The 20,479-nt window shown below is 38.6% G+C and overlaps 1 protein-coding gene across 1 annotated transcript; it reads right to left on the bottom strand.

Moving 5' to 3' along the window:
* Positions 1–93: 93 nt before the first annotated feature.
* On the bottom strand, positions 94–20,357 carry mrrf (mitochondrial ribosome recycling factor). The gene is made up of 7 exons (XM_059358101.1): positions 20,233–20,357; positions 16,664–16,837; positions 16,381–16,533; positions 10,449–10,567; positions 4,545–4,636; positions 1,243–1,402; positions 94–912 (listed from the first exon to the last, which is right to left on the bottom strand). Exons 2-7 carry the CDS (start codon positions 16,833–16,835, stop codon positions 835–837), a joined length of 774 nt encoding a protein of 257 aa, XP_059214084.1. The 5' UTR covers positions 16,836–16,837; positions 20,233–20,357; the 3' UTR covers positions 94–834.
* Between the last annotated feature and the right edge of the window lie 122 nt (positions 20,358–20,479).

Genomic DNA, 20,479 nt, shown 5'->3' on the forward strand with positions numbered 1-20,479 from the left:
CTCTGACTAATGGAGGAGGGGGAGACTTCAAACCAAAAGTGGGGAAAAAGAAAAGAAAACAAGAGAGAGAAAGATGACGCACATGGTACAAAGCAGTGTTTCTTTAATGGAGTCCATCAATAATGTTACTTTCCCGACTGTATTGTCAAGAGAGAAGCTGTTTTATCAATCCTAGACGTGGGTAGAAATTAAAGGCTTTTTTTTACTCGAGTGCATTTTTTTTTAACAGACTTTGAATCAATGTGAAACAAATGTTTGGCAACACGCTAATCATATCCTGCGACTCTGGAACAAACCCTCTCTTCCTTTCTCTCTGTCTTTGCCACCAAGTCAAACCCGCAGCCAGTTTACATTCAGACGGGTGCGCTTGTTTTATATAAACAGACAGCCCTTGTGGCAAGAGGTTTGATTAGGAGGAGGCCCACAAATCCCATTAAAAGTCCATTCGTCCCTCGCTTGGTGTTTGTTTGAAGACAGGATGAGTAACAAGGGAGGAGGGAGGTGACTGGCAGTCTGTCGTTGTTGTTGTTTCCGTGCCAATTTCTGTTTATGTGCTGACGAGTTAAACACAGATATCACCCAGCAGCGAAGAGCAGATCTTTGCCAGTGATGTGGGCAGGAACCAAAACCCGGTTTCTGCCAAGACACTTACAACTGGACCAAGACTCGTTCCTTTGTGTGAAGTTTTTTAGACTCAGAACAGGATTGAAAAACTACCTCCGCGATGTGATTTTGTCATATAAATAGGCATGACATGTTGCTTCTGTTGTGTGTCCATCTGTAGATTCAGCTTGAACCAAAATATAAAAAAATGAAACCTTATAATCCTGACAGTTAACCTAACAGCTCCTTGGTCTTGACTGCAAGCAGTTTGTCAATGTCCACAACAATGTTGTCCGCCATTTGCCCAATCTGTGAAGGCAGAGAAGACAGGAAAAACATTATGAATACACCTTTTGCCTTCTTCTGGTGTAGGTCTGGTAAAAGCTGACATTTTATAGCTGCAATGTGACTGAATGTGACTTGACTGATGATGACTTTCTCACCTCACAATTTATCATTTCTGTGTCCTTGGACAGTTTTGGCTCAGTAGAGTCTAATTAACAGTTACCTCTTTGACTCATTTCAGTTTTGAGACATATCTGATTCTAAACTCCTCCACCCCTTTTCAGTCTGATCTATCAATGAAGAGGCTTTATGTCCAACAGCCTTGTTGTCCTTTTTTTCCTCCCTATGTCATACCTGTTTCTCTACGAGTCGTATGGTGTCCTCTGAGTGAGCGTCCTTCATCTTTTTGACCTGTGAAACAGCATCGGATCGCACTTTCCTCAGCGAGTCTTTAGCCTTGTTGCTCAACTGTTTGGCCACCTTGGTGAGGTTCTCCCTGTGTTCCCGTGTTATTCTGCAGGGAAAGGAGGAGATGAGGGAAAAGAGAGAAGACAGAAGAAAACAAAGAAGAAGAAAAACAGGAGGTAAGAATCCCTTGGAGACTGGTTCATGGCTGACACAAAGCAAACTTATGTATGCTCAGGTCATCTTAAAAAGCTGGGAAATGCACTGTACCAAGTGGTTAAATAAGTGCAAAAAGAAAATCTTAATTTAATACGGATGTCTCTATATGATCTATCCAAGTAATCCACTAGATGAAAGGATTTACGACACACAGACCAGAAGAAGCTGTGTTTACATTTTCAAAGGTAAAGTCTGACAGAGAGTAGTATGTTAGCCAGCAAAAAGGAATCATGAGGAAATATTTTGTTAGAATTTTATTGTTGATGTCAAATTTTGTGGTTATGGAAAAGAGAAAAAGTAAAGAACTGACCGCGCAAAGAAGGGCTAAACGGGAGAGACAGTGAGCACGGACAAAAAATGTGAGTCAACCTTAACTGCTCATTCAACAGATGCAGAGAAAATGATTCAAAACTGACCCAGAATTGGCCCTTTTCCTCCCCAACAGTTATGTAGTACGTCCATTTTACAGTGGGAGATGTGATTTTACATTAAAATATGAATTAACGGTCATGGCTTTACTTTATTTCACCATCAAATAGATATATTATCTCATTGCTATGCACTGTGAAAATAGCCGTTTAAACAAGAAAATTAATATAAAAATAATTAGTGTCTTTCTATCAGTCACTTCTGAAAGAAATGCATGCACGAGCCAGATCAAGATCTTTAAGACAAGAGGTGGTGATCTTCATTAAAACACTACATCCTTGGTCCAAAGAGGTTACCAACATTGAAACAAAATAAAAATTCTTGTAGTTTCTTTAAGCTCTCAGTGTTGGTGAATGTGTCTTTTTTTTTTTTTTTACTTTTGAGACTGTATGCCATAGGAAAATATGCTAAAAAATTTAAATTATCATCAAACAGCACACAGAGATCTAGGAAGAATGTGGCAGACACAAAAGACATAACTGTGCAGGGAAAAAAACTAATGAAAAACCATGTCCTCACTTGTGCAAATGAGAATGTTAAGTGCTTGTAACCATGAAGTCTAATCATTTGAGTTCTGACTCGTAAGAAGCCATCTAACAACAATCACTCGCCGAGGTCTCAGACCAGAGCTGAAACATCCGTCATCCCGACAACTTTGTATTCACTTTGCATTTGTTAATCACTCAGAAAATCCTACTTCCCATTTCACTCTCCCTCTTTGTCCTTAATTGGCTACTTTTTTTCGTTGTTTTTGCCTCGGGGACTATTTGCAAACAATCCAAGTGCAGCGTCTATTTACCACAAACAATACGGCCTAATTACCGATTCCAGGGCCAATCAAGGAGCGCCTTCTCTTTGGAAATGCAAATGGAGGCTCGGAGCGTGCCGAGACTGATTGCAGGGGGAAAGCAGTCTGACTCTTGTGTCCCTCCTCTGCCAGACTAACACCTGCTGCTCCACGCGCACACACACATGCATGCTCGCACACACGCACCTAAACACAAGCCAGCATTCATACATGTATACTTACATGCACATGTGTGTATATGTAAAAAAACACACTGTATATACACACAGAGTGGTTTAGTGAGTGAGTGACGGATAGTTTTTTTTGGGAGGTTGTTTGACTTGGCAGAGAAAGAGAGCGAGAGAATGAGTGAGAGAGGTTTAGTCAGTATAGAGAGAGAGAGAGTGACCCGACCCTCACATCAACACACCGGGGGTCTCTATACATCTACAAACAAAAGTCCATAAATCTGTCAGTTACAGGGATTTATTTGTGGGGAGACATTCAAAACCATGAATGAGATTTACTGTAGGGTTTAAGTGTATCATAATTTACATTATGTATTGATAATTACATTGATTTATTGGTCAGTTAGTCTATAAAATGTCAAAATCTCATCACAGTTTAGCAGAGCAGAAAAGCATAAAAGACAAAAAAAACCCCAAATAATGTAATTTAATATAATCAATTCATATTTTTTGTCAACTGAATAATTCATTCCCAAATTGATTTAGGGCTAGTACTTGAGATATGATACAACATTTGATTTCTGCATGGCTTTTTGTATTTGTTTTTCTATGGCTATTCATACTGTTTAAACCTGGTACTCTGCACAGTTACAGATTGGAGTGTTATGATTCTCCAAGACAATTTGATTGGACTTTCAATTTTGAGGTCAAAATTTGAATCAAATCGCAATTTACAGATTTGTTTTTAACACTGAAGGTTGTGTTATTGTTAGACTTCCGAGAAGTAATTCGTAAAGATTAGGAGATGTTTTTAATTTACATTTTCAAATTCTTCTTTTAAAAAGATCAAACAAACATGACTGCCATCATTTTCAAGAAATAACACACTGAGGCCATATCCTCAGATTTTGCAGATCCTGCTTTTCTGATTTTGATAATTGAAAATGAATGCTCATTATGATCGATTTGTGATTTACAATATAAATGAGAAACCCCTAGTTGCACATATATATTAGGCTCCACTAATATTATAATACTATTCACAGAATAAGATTCTAGTGGTGGCTGCATATGATTACTTTTGACTTATGTGATCCAAAAGTCAAAATGTATAAATAAATAAATAAATAAATAAATAAATAACATCATAATAATAATAACAATATATTTATGTATGTAATAATTTCTGAAAATTTCCAAATCCCCCCCCAAAACGTCTGTCATTTAGTCTTTGAAAAAACCCTATCATTTTTACTGCAGTCACATAACAGGACAGTCAAGCAGCACCATAAGTTACATCTCGATAACATTTATCTGATGATTCACTTTACTCAAACTAAGGATTGTGAGAGAGGAGAGGATTTAATTCTGGGCGATGACGTCAAAATATAACCACGGACAATCAGAGCTTGATTCTAAAACCTCAATAAACTCTTGGATGTTAAAAAAAAAGACTTTTGGAACAGTCCTTGTATTGTAATAGTGAAAGTGGAAAACAGTGGGATAACAGGAGAAAAGTAAAAGCGTTAAGCAAGAGAACTAAAAGCAGGAAAGTGTTTCTGCCCCTGGGGCTGTGTGTGTGTGTGTGTGTGTGTGTGTGTGTGTGTGTGTTTTAGAAAAAAACTCACTTGGGAACGGGCACCTTGATGATCGCCTCGTCCACGTCTGGGTTAAGGTTCATGCTACTCTCTCTCAGGGAATGGACGGCAGCCGCTGTGCACTGGGGAAGAGACACACACACAATATCAGAAACACACACACACGCACATACTTGAATGTGTGCTAGCTTTGAGCACTGGTGTGAATTGAAAAGCAGCGCTACAACTGCAGGTAGTGGCCCAGCTCCAGCTGGCAATCATTAAGGTGTTGTGGTGTGTATGTAGTGTGTGTATGTGTGTGTTTGGGTGGGGTGTGTGTGTGTCAGGGGAAGCCCATGCAGTGTGGAAGTGCCTCGGGCCACTGTCAGCGCTCAGCCCTGTGGGACAGGACTGAGAGGTTGCAGGGCAGGGCGTCGACCCACGGTGACCTCACAGGAGAGTCTGCTTGTGCTTGTGTATGATACATGGATACACACATGTGCTTTTGAGTTTGTAAGTATTCATCTTTATTTTTTTTTATATTAAAAGTAGCTTAATGCCTGTTAATGGCATGAAATAGTAAATAGTAATTATTGTGAGGTGAGGTACATGTACATATATAATTCACTGTTAACTATGAGTATGTATCGAATTATGATCAGTCTTGGTATGTGGGGGTGAAAAAGATGTCTAAACTCTACTGGCTTTCACCAATATGGAAGGAAAGTCAATACATTAAGATTTAGAGGCATTAAGGTTTACACACAAAGACAGCACAAAATAACTAAACGTAGCCACCCCATTGGTTTGAAGACAACTGCTTTAAAGTCTTGAGTTTCGGTTTTTGGCCATCACTATCTTGTTATTTTTGGAGCCAAAACGCACTATATTTGGACAGGAAAATGGAGCTAAGCTAGCAGCTAGCACCAGTGCTAGCTAGCTGGCTTGGTTAGCAAGATGCATCCAAGTCACATATTACTAAAAAAATGAAAACCTGGCTCCTTAGTGTCTTTTAGTCCAACCAAACACTGAACAAGATATTTTTTACTTTTATGAACTGAAAGCACAAAAGCTCTAAGACAAAAACACGGACAATACCCAAAACCAAGTTTACAGCTATTTAACTGAACACAGTGCCATGGATATACATTTTTACGGCTCAATCCTGATTGACAGGTTGCTATGGTAGCGACTAGTCATTTACAAGGTAGCCATGCCAAAAACCATAGCTTCCTTTTTTGCGCATTTCACTCTCAGTGGAACCATAACTTATAAAATAAGCATCATGCTGTATTAATGAAGACTTGAAACAAGACCATAAACTCAGTAGGAAAATGTTTACTGAGGCAGTAAATCAAGTGAGAAGTAGGCCAATTTTCTCATAGACTTCTATACAATCAGATTTATTTTTGCAACCAGTGGAGTTGACCTCCCTGCTGGAAAGAAATAATTAAGGTTTCAAGGCACTTTTCAGACTTTGAGGCTACATTTCTCTACATTCTGTCTGTTTCTATTCTTTAAAAAGCGATAAATACTTACTATATGTTGTTGCAGTAATATAATTCAAAACTGATGAATTGACAATATGACTGAATGTTTTCTCATGTCATCCTCTGTTACAATGCTGTTATTTTTACTTAATAAAACGTCCAATTACTACAGCGAATAAAAATATATTCAGTGATGCTATTTTTTGCATTGTAGGACTTTTAATATGTTAGATTTAAAGGATGTGAGTAATTTATGTCAATGCCTAGACATATTATACACACATTAAACACGTATTAAAAATAAATGAAATCAATTTAGCAGGATCCAGGATCTTGGTATTCTTTATCACACTGTCCTGACCTATTATTGGAACACTTGAACTGGGCAGAGCTAACGTCAATGTTATATAGTAAAAATTTGGTTTTATGTCTATGAAAAGTCAAAAAGCCTCTTGTTGTGCAAACTAGTATTACTGTTGTCAAAAGTCACTGTCACATTAGATTTCCCTTAACATCTGGTATCATCATGTATGGTGTAACTGAATACAAATCTTGCACAACAATGTAAATGCAAACATCACTAAGAGCAAAAGTGAAAATGTATGTTTCTGATCTGCACTGAGCAACTACATCAACAGAAATAAATAGATTGAGAGGATAGTCATGGATTTGGAACAAAAACTATTACTAGAAATGAAAACATCTGCAGAACATTTTCTACTCAGCTGTTGTCTAAAATGGATTATTGAAAAAAACTAATATTTCCCAAACACCATCTGTCTTCCTTTTAAAGGATGAAGATAATCAGAGAGAGATGAAAAGAAGAGCATTATGTGTTTTGTGAAGGAACAAGTGATCCAGCGTCAATGTGGACGCTGGCTGGAGAGGCAGCTGTGCTGTAAATGGTAAATGATATTTCAACACAACGCAGGATCAGACAAAAATACTGTCAAGAGCTTCTCAGAAGTGTTGGTCGACAGTCACATAACACTATAATAATATCAGTTAATTAATATAGTGGCTTCTTTGGAAATGTATTTAAAAGTGTATTTGTTTGGCAGGCCTGCAGGACATCAGGCAGAAAAAGAAGCTTTCATGTAACTCAATGGTAAATATGAAAACAGCTTTCCACATATGTGAAACATAAAAACTTGATCCACATATACAACACAATCCTTCAGTCTCGCAAATACTACATTAGAGCCAGAGAGTTACAGTTAAACAGTGCGTACAGACAAGAGGGAGGAAGCCAAATCCTTTGAATTACTGAAAACAAAGTCACACTCCTCAAACCAATTCTGCAACCGCATGACAATTCCCTTAGCTGAGCTTTAACAAAGTGTGCAAATGTGCAACGCGGGGAAAAACAGCATATCATTTCCTCTTTCTACCCTATTCCCCTCTCTCCCGACAGCTCCTTCTGGCTTTATCCGCTGGGGGAAAGAAATGGCAGCAAGATTAAAGGAATTTATTTGTGTGCGTTAAATTAATTCATGAGGTTTCTTTTTTCCTTTTTCGAAATCATCCGGAGCACAGGCCTCTGGTTGCTCTCTTTGAGTGTGGGGTGATAGATTCAGCCCATACCTATGTTTGATTGTTCTCAGCATCAAATTCATCACAGCTTCCCCCTCTCCGGACGACCACTCCGGTGGTTACGGAAAACCGAGGGGAATTTCTCTGGAAAAGGCCGGGCAGGTTCTGGTTAATATGTTGGTGGGGAAGAAAAATTACACTGAAGTTTCACATCAAACGCTCGACGGCCCGGTTCAAAGCAAAGAGGCGAGCGGAGAGGAATGTGTGCAAGAGTCCGTGTGCGTGCATGTTTAAAAGGGGTCCTGAAGAAAACACTTTATGAACAAAGTGGTGGGATGCTTAAACACACACATATACACTCATCCTAAAACACACACACCAAATTGCCTCCTGATCTAAGCATGCTGCTAGTTGTTGTTAGTTCCACTGTGCCTTCCCAGGCTGCTCTTAATGAATGAATGGAAAACAATGGTAGGGCCTCTGGAGTGCCTGGTAATGGATAGGCATCATTATAAGCCTATTAGCTCTGGGTACTGACGACTCACCTCTGAGTGGGACATGGGTAACGTAGGGCACGACAGCATAGCGTGTGTGTGCAGGGATGTGTCTGCCGGTGTGTGTGTGGTCTATGGTTCAGAGTTTCTGGGAAGGAAATAGACTCACCGAGAGTACATTCAGCCTGATTCAGGTTGAAGCATGGGTTTCCAGATTTAAGATGCTGATAAATGCTTTGATTTGCATGTTGTTTTGTGTCAGTACAAAGGAGAACAACAGGTGAAACCACACCTCTCAGGTTCATAAAGGGTGACAAGTAGGAAAAAAAGAAGGTGGTGGAAAACGGTTGCAAAAGGTTATTTGTCACAGACAGGTGGTTCTCAAAAAGATTAAACTACCTTTTGTATGTCATCTACAGTTTACTTATAAAATCTGTTTAAAACAAACTGGCTGAAAAATGAAGCCAACATGGAAGGGCCAATACTGCAGTTCCTCTAATGGCTACTTGAGGGTTGCTCCAAAAGCGAGTCAATCCCCATCGACTCCTATGCTAAAACGTAAACAGCAGGAACAAACATGTTTATAGCCTCATACTTAAAATGGAATGAAATGAAATTTTAGACTCTATAGCTTTCTATAGTTTTGCTGTTTATGACAACTGTACAGGAGAATGACATTGTAATATAACTCATCCATTAAATTATATTATGGCTTACCTAAAGTTTGAATAATTAAAGGCGTGGCCTCTTTAAGCGACAGGTGGATGTCATCACATGGGTTCAACAACCAGGCTTTAATTGCACCAACTCAACTACCACAACCTCTTTGTACAATTTTGGATTAACCAGGGGTTAGAAGGAGTCAGGAACTCACAAGATGGCAACAGCCAGAGCCAACACACTGCTTCACAACCTATAGATGACTTAACGGAGACAATATATTTTTCACAGTCTATGGTTAAAACTCACTTGTATTGTGCTTAAGATGTTAAGCTTTTATATTGCCTCACATCCCATTGTATTGTGTCTAGCTTATATTTTCAGTCATGCCAACAGCATTGCTGTAGGGGTGGCAATGTCAGTCAGTAGGTCAGTCCAACACTTTGGTTCAGACTGAAAATATGTCAACAATAAATCCATCCAATCTAAACCCTGACTTTTCCTCTATCGCCACAATAAGGTTAATGTGAAATGACTAAACAATTATTGGATGGATTGGCATTCAACACAGTCATGCTCCCCTCATGATGAAATGTAATACCAAATACTGTTAGCATGCCAACATGCCAAACCAAGATGATGAACAAGATGCTTACATCATACCTGCTTTACATCAGCATGTTAGCATGTATAAGTATTGAAGTACAGCCTCACACTGTACAGCTTTAAATTATGGTTTGTTGTTCTGTAATTTAATTTTTTGCACTTGCTATAAGTATTTAGTGTACGATGCAAATATCAGTTATATAATGTGTCATTTATTATTACTTAATTTCTCAGGTGGTACATGTGTTCTTGCCTGTCTGTCTATGATTTATCATTTTAGATGTTCATACTAAAGTAATGAATGTGTTTGCAACACTTTACCAAACTATGCATTTTATATCATCACCTTTGCACACTTTCTTGTTTTGTCATTTGCATAAAGAATTCTTATCATCAGTCATATTAGCATTCTAAGAGTTTCACCACAAAATACATATTTAGAACTATGTATGTGGAAAAAAAATCAATAAAAATAAAGCACGATGTTGCCATTTATCTGCCCAATGGCTAATAAGATCTAAGAGAACTAAATCTTCAGTCATGACTCTAGCTATATGATTGCATAATGTCGTGTTAAATGCTAAAAAAGCTCATTTCGATTTTCCAGACCACCAGAAAGTCTGGCCATTAAAGATGTGGCCCGCCCCTATGGACAAAATGTCTTTCTGTAGCTCTGATTAGCACAGTGTTGTATCATCTAAGAAGGAAAGGAAGGAAAGAAAAAGGAGTAAAAATGAAAGAAAAAAAAAGAAAAATAATCCATTCCTTCCTAACCTGGGGGTAAAATGAGGTCATTTCCTATTCTGTGACAACTCGCATGCAGATGTAACCACATCTCAGTGCACGCACATACAGAGTTTGGGTTCATGTTGCTATCTTTCACCCCAGAACAAAGAGCTCCCAGAGTGATCAATCAATTAGCATCTGAGACACAGTTGGAGAGAGAAGCAGGTCAGGTTTCATTTATACAGAGAGTGGGCTTAGAGTTCTGCTCTGGCTCACTTTTCCTTCTGTGAGGACCGTCTATCTGTCTGTGCTTCGGATTATTTTTATAAAGCTTTTAGTTACTTGGTGCTTACATATGTGAGACAAACAGATACCGGTAGTACGAATCTGCACGTGTGTACTTGTGTTTGTGTGTGTGTGTGTGTGTGTCTGTGTGATTGCCTTACCTCCGGGAAGCTGCTCATGTTCACCATAATGAGATGAGGTGATTTCATGGAGATCTGTCCCAGTTGGTTGAGAGGGAACTTCCCATCTTTTGTCGACACCATGATGTGATCCAGAGCCCCTAAACAAATATGGATACAAGTAATTGATTATTTGCTTAATTAATTTACTTAAATCGGCAATTCAAGAAATCACCTAATCATCTAACACCGAATGAAGCTTCATTCACAATGTTGACATTCAAATTCTAAATCAACAAATATACCCACTTGTTGCAGAAAAGGGGAGGAATGCACCTGTATTAATAATTTAACAACACTCAATAACATTAACATAAGTACATATTCATTAAAAAGAAAATGTTTTTCGAGAATTATGTATCATTTTTTAGGGTGATGACATCATAAAATATGATGACAGACATTCAAAGCTTCATTCAAAAACCTTAAAGTTTTGAATGTAAAAAATGGCACTCATTGCAGCCCTACATTATACAGCCAATTTTACCTGCCTGTGTAAAAAGTATCATATATTTTATAGGCTGCTTTTTCTGTATATTTCACCTTAATTTTCATCATTATAGAGTTCTATTTTTAATTATTATTATACATTTTTAAAAAGTTCACAATGTGGAGTGCTTGAAATTTACAGTACTAAATATATGTACTAAACTATGTAATAAATATCTTTACTCAGACATATCTTATTGTTGCAGATATAGAAGCTTTTCTGTTTCCATGCAAAATGAATGATTGACTGTGTGTTTTGCTTTTTTATTTAGTCAGACAGATTAACAAATAAACACGCAGACAGATGAATGTGCAGCAGAAGCCACAAACAGCATGAGTACAAAAAAAAATCTGAGCCCACTGTTATAGTGTTAAGACTTTCCATGATCTACTGTCTCTCCTCGCTGTCAACACGAGAGAAACAAAGGTAGCTTTGCCAACATGGGCTGACTTCTGTCCCCTCCTCCCTCTCTCTCTCCCTTTACTCCCTTACTCCATCCATCCGCCCCTCTCCCTCTCCTCCATCTGGCTAACCTCAGACGCAGTTGTTTCCTCCGTCTCCACCTCTGCCTTACATCACTCACTCCCTGCTTACCCATCGGGGGCTATGCTGGTGGTGTGTGTGGAAAAGGTGGGGGTGAGGGGGAGGTGAGGCAACAGTGTAATTTAAAAATCAGTTTTTTTTTATATGACTTAAGGGCAAAATAACATATGTACCAGACAGAGATTAGATGCAGTGGAATAAATAAAAAAAACAAATGTGATGAAAATGATGTGATGAAATGGATCCTTTTATGTAAAGAAAGCACAACTGACACACTGCCTACCTACCTGCCAGTTATACTGTCTCCATTTTTGACCTTTTATGTCCATCTGTGACATTAACAATAACTTAACTTAACTATGAGCACCTACACATCTGCTAGCACTTTAGGTGAACAGACAGACAGACAGGCATTTCTTAAACTACAAAGGTGGAGGGTGAAGAGGGGTACAGTTGCTGAGAGACAGACAGAACAGGACAGCTGAGAAAGGATTTGCCAAATTGTTCTGTGTTAAAATATTTCATATAGGTTAGTTAATACATAGGACACTATTTGTAACCTTCACACACTAGGGATGTACACTGATGATTCACATTCATGAGTCCACTCTGATATTTTTTCCCACTCTGTATAGGAAGTCTAATAAAGGTTGACACTGTCTAATTAAAGCATAAAAAACGAATAGCCATAACATAACCATAAAGTCTACCTGTGACTTCGAGGTGGTGCCAAGTTATAAGTATCTAGGTGTATACCTGGATAATAAGTTGGACTGGTCCCTAAACACAGACGTTGTCTACAAAAAGGGGCAGAGCCGCCTCTTTTTCTTAAGGAAGCTCAGATCTCTGGTCATCTGTAGTAAGATGCTGCAGATGTTTTATCAGTCTGTGGTGGTAGTGTGTTGTTTTATGCTGCAGTCTGCTGGGGAGACAGCATCAGACACAGAGATGCAAGGCGGTTGGACAGACTGGTCTAAAGAGCTGGTTCTGTGGTTGGAGCCAGGTTGAACACACTGGAGGAGGTGGTGGAGAGATGACCTGTCAAGATGTTCGAGTCCATCCTGAAATACCAGGATCATCCACTACACAAAACCTTTATGGACCAAAAAAACAGCAGTGGACGGCTCCTCTCTCTGTTGCAGGACGGAGAGATACTAAAGATCCTTCGCTCCTACAGCCATCAGGCTGTCTCATTCTAACAGAGATTGTACCAGACTAACTGAATTTCCCCTCAGGGATAAATAAAGTAATTTTGATTTGATTTTGATTTTTTAAGTCACCTTCTGTGTGTGTCACGATTCGGTTCTAAATTTAAGCTAAATCAAAATGAGCCTTCAATTTCAATCATTAAATTGGAACGAAGGATCATTGGCCCAAAATGTCTATTCCTTCAAGCTCCAACAGCTCTTAAGACCTATTGGTAAATACCTGAAGGTGTTTTAAAAAGGTCCAGTTTTACAAAAAGTGAGATTTCCATGTCTTATTTATTACAAAGCAGGTCTAAGCGCTATATTAAGACTGTGATAAGCATCAAAATGCTCGATTCATGAAGAAATGCACTCAGTCTATATTCAGAAACTGTGCCTTTAAACGCCCCATCAGGATTTCTGTTAGGTTGTGATGTCACAACTGTATATACTGTATGCTGTTGCAGTTTTTCTATTTACAGGAATTCTACAGGAGTGACTAATCAGACTGACCAATCAGAGTAGACTGGGCTTTTTGGGGGGAGGGGCTTAAAGGGACAGCGCTAAAACTGAGCGGTGAATACAGGTATTCCGACAGTACGAGAAAAAGAATGTGTATCTTGAGCCTTAAAGCATGTAAGATGTGAATGTTAAGTATTTCTAGGATTTTTTTTCCAGTAGTGATATTCAATGTTTTTTGTCCACTCTGTCTTAACAACGTTTCCATAGAAACAGTGCTCGTTTTTTGGGCTGTCTTTACCCATCCATGACAAACCGAAGTATGGTGGTCACAGCATTGATCCTCTCTATCTGCATCTATCTACGACTTTCTGCTACACAATTACCACACGCTCACGTACACGCACACACACGCACACGCGCGCGCGTGCGTGCGCACACACACACACACACACAGTATGCCTTCATGGCAACACACAACCGCTCATACAGTCATATCCACACACATGTACTCATAAGCTTAATGAGAGCCAGATGAGATGATCATGGAACAAACACACACACTTGCACAAGATACACACACACACGGACAACTGACGTCATTCCATTCCACCATCTCATCTCTCCTGTCAGCTCTAAGTCCTGCTGCCTCCCTGGATTACTGTGCAGCTGGATAGAAGAGAGGAGGACGGATGGAGTGGAGGACAGCAGTGAGTGGATGGAGAGATGGAACGAGGATGACAGGATGGAGGGATGGAGGGATGGAGGACTGAAGAGATGGAGGGAGGAAAATAGGGAAGTCTTGCCCTGTGACAAATATTTCCCTATGGGTCAATGAGAAACTTGAATTCAAAGGCATGAGACACAGATGAGCTGATGCCAAAAAAATAAGGCTTGGAATTGTTGGAAAAACAAAAAAGAAGAGTAAGTAATGGAGGGATATGGTGGGAGGGGCGGGAGATAGAAGATGACTCAGACCAAGAAATTGCCGAATGATGAGTGAAGACAGAAAAAAGATGAAGTGAACATGATGAAGAATGGACAGATGCATAAAGATCAGTGAACCAGTTGGAGGAAATCTACAAGCCACATAAGTGTCAACCATAAAATTCAAGGTTGTGTTTGTGCTCCTGTTGTTTAAAAGTAAAAAGATTGCACATGCTGCAGATCAAATGTCACAGAAATTGCACTTTTATCTGAGGAGGAAAAGGAGTAAAAGCTCAGACACTTTAAGTTTGAAGTTTGATCCTAGTGGCTGCTGCTTCCCTTGGGAGCTTCCATTATACACCCAACCCCTGACTCCCCCGAGCCCAGCTCCCATTTGTTAGAACCCAGAGGCAAAGGGGTCACGACCAGGATGTAGTTGGGGAAAGAGAGGTCAAACTGGGGTCAAGGTAAGGTCACACTGGGGCTCACTCTCAGCCCTTAGGCGCTTCGTCAGGTAGATGCAAACAAAGAGGAACACTTACTGACTTTTATGCCAGAGTAAAAATGTGCCTTTGATGTGCTGTCAAGAAGGAAAGACCTCATGTGTACAGCTCATGATGCAGCTGAAAGATGAAACTGCACTGCAACAGTTCTTGTCAAATTTAAAGTAGAAATAAAAGGTCCATGTGTCACCTCAACACTTTTATTTTACTTTCTGATTCGTGATTAGTGCCTGACTGATATGGGATTTTTGAGACTAATGGGGATACTGAATTTAGAGGGGGGAGAATTCATTGATAACTGATAAGGTGTCTGATATGGTATAATCATTTTTTGAGCTGGAATGAAAATAGACCTTTTTTATGTGGATTGTGCACTGATTTTTCACAACTCTGCAAAGGTTCCCAGAGAGATATTTTCTCAAACATAAAAATTGCATTAAATAATATTTACCATTGTTATACCTTATTATACAAACAATGTATTACATGCTCAGTCAATTCTATAAATGAAACTGAGAAAATAAAGAATAAATAGATTTAAAAAAACACAAAAGAAAAAAAGAAAATAGCCAAGACCATTTCTAAATCACACCAAACATCATTTTCTGCATTAAATATTGTGTGAAAAAAGATTTCATAATAGATCATACAAATCGGATAGCATATACACCGATACGGAAGGGCCTTTGATAGGCCCATATAGGCCGATAATATCTGTTGGGCTCTAATAGTGATGCTTATTCCAACATTATGGAAATAAAATGTAAAAGCTGCTTGGAGGGGGCTATGAGAGAGGTGGCAAACAGTTTGTTTATCGACAAAGAAAAGCTATGTTTGTAGAGATGTTGCTGAAAGAAAAAACCTTCGGGGAAAAACTGAATTCAAACATTGGTTTCTTCGGGGTAAACATTGTATCATTCTGGTTGGACTGCAGACATCCGTAAGATCATAGACATATCTTTGCAAATAGAACCTGCTGTTGGAAAATATATACAAAATATTTCTTTAATTTTTTCAATTCCTCGCGTGAAAGAGGATACAATCCCCGTGAATTATGCATTTAATAGTATTGAATGTACCAAAGCTATAAAAAAAAACAACCCCAGACGTACAATCAGATTATGAACCTGCGGCTACACAAATGAAACATAGGGGGAGAAGATCAACCAACCCTCTGCTTTATTTATACAGTGGTTTCTTGTTTTACTCCATTTTATTTATTCTTTATTTATAGAGGGGAAACTCATGTTGCACTGTGTTTACACATGAGGCAACATTACAGAAAAAAGAGAGGATATGACATAATGAATGTGCAGGCCTTCAAGGGAAACCATTTAAGAATATTAATAATTGTATTGAATTACTATTTACAGTATTACATATGTGTGCAATGGACCTTTTTTCCGTGGTAATGAAATACTATTGAAGTTATTAAAAGTTTTTATACTGTAGTTTTCTTTCTGGTATCATGACAACTTTAGTACGATATTAATGAACTGTTTTCTATTATTCTACCATGTTGTTATCTGTAATGCCACCGACAATAAAAGGAAATAGCTGAGCAACTAGTTTAAAATCCTTAAATCTGTTATAGCATTGTCATTGCTCTTATTATACTGCCATTTATTTCCACTCAGTGTGACATCAAATTAATTCCTGCCACTATTAAACATCTATATGAGCTTTTATCGGTTCTTTTTGTCTCCTATAAAGTTTGAGAAAGCAACAGAGAGGGGTGTAAGGAGACACAGGCAGATAACAACATGATAGAGAGTCCAAGAGAGAAACAGAGGTAAGTTGAATACCTGCCGAGGTTCTGATGCTGAGGTTGCGTGTGAAGTCATCTTTGAGTGCATTAAGAACAGCTGTCATGTCCTCCTCCACTTCCTGTAGACTGATGATGTCCTCCACCAGAGCTGAATTAATATTCACCTTAGCTGACTGGCCCTTTGCCTTGGCTTGGAAGATGAAAAGAGGGAAAGAATATCTAAGATTGATAATATCTAATCACGTAAGCCAGATTCATGCCAACAGAACTACAGAGGTTGTACACATGTGAACTCCACTCTCTGCAATCTCCTCACTCACATTTGGCCTTCTTGGTGGCATAGAGCCTGGTGCATGCAGCAGGGTGGGAGGTAGTGCCGGGGTACAGCAGCGGTGCACTGACCCTGGAGGTGACCACGAGGGGAGACCTGACCTGTCGTACCAGGGACTGGCACAGCAGAGGACGCAGCAGTCTGAGGTGGTTCAAAGCCATGACTGAAACAGAAAGAAAGGGGGATGTGAGATAGTTGATAGAAAACAATGTTGGATTTATTACACAAAGACAATACCACAGAGTCTGAGATAACATTATTTATTTAGATATGACAGACATTGCACACCGATCACTTGAAGGCACCACTGGTAATATTTATCAAAATTAAGTAATAGCTCATATCAGCCAGTAGGAGGTAGACCTACATTTAGTACTGACATTATAGTAACATAGTTTCTTTTTCTCTTGACAGCTATTTGGTGATATTGTGTGGCAGAAAATATAATAAATGAAAACAAATAAAGCCAAGCCCGTCAATGCTGTATTTTCTTTGCAGTGTAGTTACATTATCTATCTATCTATCTATCTATCTATCTATCTATCTATATATATATATATATATATATATATATATATATATATATATATATATTATTTATTATATATTTATTTTTATTGCAGGACGGAGAGATACAAAAGATCCTTCGCTCCTACATCCGTCAGGCTGTCTCATTCTCCCAGAGTTACCAGACTAACTGAATTTCCCCTCAGGGATAAATTAGGTAATTTTGATTTGATTGATTGATTTGATTATAAAAAGACTCTATCTGTAATCTCCCACCATATAAAATACAAGTAAACTCAAAAAAAGATAAGATATTCCTTTACTGATCCCCCATGGGGGAAATTCAGGTGTTGCAGCAGCACAAGTACAGCGTAAAGACAGATTAAGGTAATAAAAACGAAATAGAGTAAAAATAAAACATAAAAATATATAACTAGTATAAAATAAACATACAAACAACCAAGACCAAACTAAAAAAACTAGTAGTGCAAACACGTTAAAGTGGCAGTGTAGAAATACATACAGCAGCAATGATTAGTTGTCTAACTGATTAGCTGATAGAAATAAAAATAATCGGCAAGTATTTAATAAGTTTCTGCTTTTCTTTGTTTTATATCATATTAAACTGAATATCTTTGGGTTCAGGACTCACAAAAACCAGACACTGAAAGGCATCACCTTGGACTGGTGTGCTGTGGCAGTGCCGACCACCATCCACTGACGGAAAATGACCTCATACAACCCCACTTCAAAACACCTAAAATTTCCCCTTTAAGTCACAAACATGCTTTTCTCACACACAAAAAAAATCTATAGGCCAACACAAAGACTACAACCTACGCACAGTTGTTTGGGCATTCCTGAAGGGGAACCTCCCATTCAAAAATCACACAACAATATGAGAGCGACCACTCCTTTTCTATGGAATAACCACCTCCCACCTCGCAAACTGGCTCACGACTGCGAACTGTGTCACTGAACCTCAGAGTACACACAAGCGCAGACAAACTCTGAGATATCCAAGCCCGCAGACACAAACACACACTAAAGCCGGTCTTTCACAGTCAGTGGCTGTGAAGAGCTCATAGTGTACTGCAGCCTGACTGACATGCTCCATTGTTTGGTGTGTATTTATAACTGGGAGTTGTGTAAGGAAACAAACTGCCTCATTGAAGAATGATAAAACAGCAGGAATTATTTTGAGTTATGAGCTAAATGTAAAATAAATAAAGTAAAATAAAAACCACTTGACTGGTGACTGAAAAACTGGTCTTCAAATGCAACAAAATGTATTATAAAATCTACTTTTTCTTAGCTCGGAATAAATATTTGAAAAACCCAGAAAAGACATTTCACCACCCGTTATAGGTCCAAATATCCCCTAGCAAAATCCACCCACTAAAACAACCACTGAAAAAGTACTTTTCCCTCATTATTTTAAGTCATTTTCATATCCTTTTACTGGTATATTAAATTATGCCAATTTTATCTCTGTACATTTTGCTCTGAATGCTATTTCAAAGACTTCTCCACACTGAAAGGAATTTAATACTCAATCACTTCATTTTATTACAATTTAAATGTAGAGTATGCACTTCGCTTGCTAGAAAGAGATATATTTTGGAGTTTTTGTTTAAAAAAATATGTCAGAGTCAAGACTTAAACAATTCATCATGTGGCTTTTTTTTGTTATTGTAAACTCCTCCTCTGGCCACTTAAAGCATCAAAATACCAGATACAGTACTGATCTCAGTCCTCTCAATTTTTGGTGTAGCCACACAAAAAAGTCCCATGTGTAAATCAAACACTGACTCCGAATATCAACCAAAATCCAAATATATTCCAATGGCAATATTTAGGCTAGCTGTGGACCACCCCTTAAAATACAAACCCATACCAGACATCGGTGGCTGGCAGGTTTCCTGACAAGCTGATGTGATAGGGCACACTGTGGCAGAGCACATAGGCTCAGATGTGGGACGGTGACGGATCTCTTTAGAGTGGAAGTCAAGCAGAAAAAGTGAAGCACAGGTGTTCAGTGGGATACTGTAGCCTCATATCCTGTAGATTTCACACACAGCAGCAGCTGCAGACACACCTCTCCTCCATCCAGTGGCAGAAGCCAGCTGGTGAGCCCGCATGATCTCCACTCTACACACTTCACAGTTTGAACAGAAAATAATACATCGAGCATCTGATAATGTTCTGCCCAGCTCTGCCTCCTCAAACAAACTGATCAGACTAAGCCTGCAACTAACAATTATATTAACTCACCTCTCTTTTTATGTTTAATTAAGTAACTGTTTTGTCTGTTAAGTGCCAGAAAATTATGTTCATAACTTCCACTGCCTAAGCTTACATGTTCAAAATTTTGTGTGCCTGGTTACCAGTTAACAACTTAAAGATATTCATATTGCAATGCTCTAAAACTGAGAAAAGAAAAACTTTCTCACATTTAGAAGATTAAACCAGCATATACTGACACTTTTGCCTGACAAATAACTATTTAATTGATTATCATAATTGATTTATGAACATGAGGCCACTGAGATTAACAAAAAGTGATGTGTACATGTAGATGTGTATGTGGGGGTGGGAGGAGTGGGTTTTGTCATTTTTATTGTCTGTTTTTATTCTTATTTTTGTAAAGAACGTTGTGTTGCATTTATGTGTATGAAAAGCTATATAAATAAAGTTTGATTTGATTTGATCAAACCATTTTTTAGTCATCGTTACTGATTGTTTAATGTCACCCCTCCGACATGCAAGTGACGTCAGGTTTTGTAACCGATACCCTAATAAAGCAGGAATCACGATACTGTCACTATTATATACAATAGTACGTACATAACGTAGATAACTGACTCGTCCTACACTTTATGTATGTGATGGTGTGAAGGTCAGTGTTCGCCTTCTCCTGTATATACCATGGGCAAAAACTAAATTTAAACTGCAACCACGTCGTTACTAAACTTAACACTACCGTTGGTTTCAGCTACGACCGGATAAATCCTAAGCTTTAATTGTAAACGACCCCAAAAGCATACGTACCTTTAAGCTTATGGAAGCATGTTAGCGTGGAATAGCCACATTTGACATCTACGTCGTCATCATCACGCGTCGAAACTGAGAAGTCCGGTTGTGCGTTTGAAACTTTGTATGGCGCATCCTGGATGGGCGGTGTTCCCATTGACATACATACATATGTACATATGTACATATATATGTGTACATCTGTACATATATATATGTGTCTATGGGTGTTCCGGCCTTTGGTGACAAACCAACAGGACTTGGA

This window comes from Centropristis striata, chromosome 19, assembly GCF_030273125.1.
Source record: "Centropristis striata isolate RG_2023a ecotype Rhode Island chromosome 19, C.striata_1.0, whole genome shotgun sequence".
Lineage (NCBI taxonomy): Eukaryota > Metazoa > Chordata > Actinopteri > Perciformes > Serranidae > Centropristis > Centropristis striata.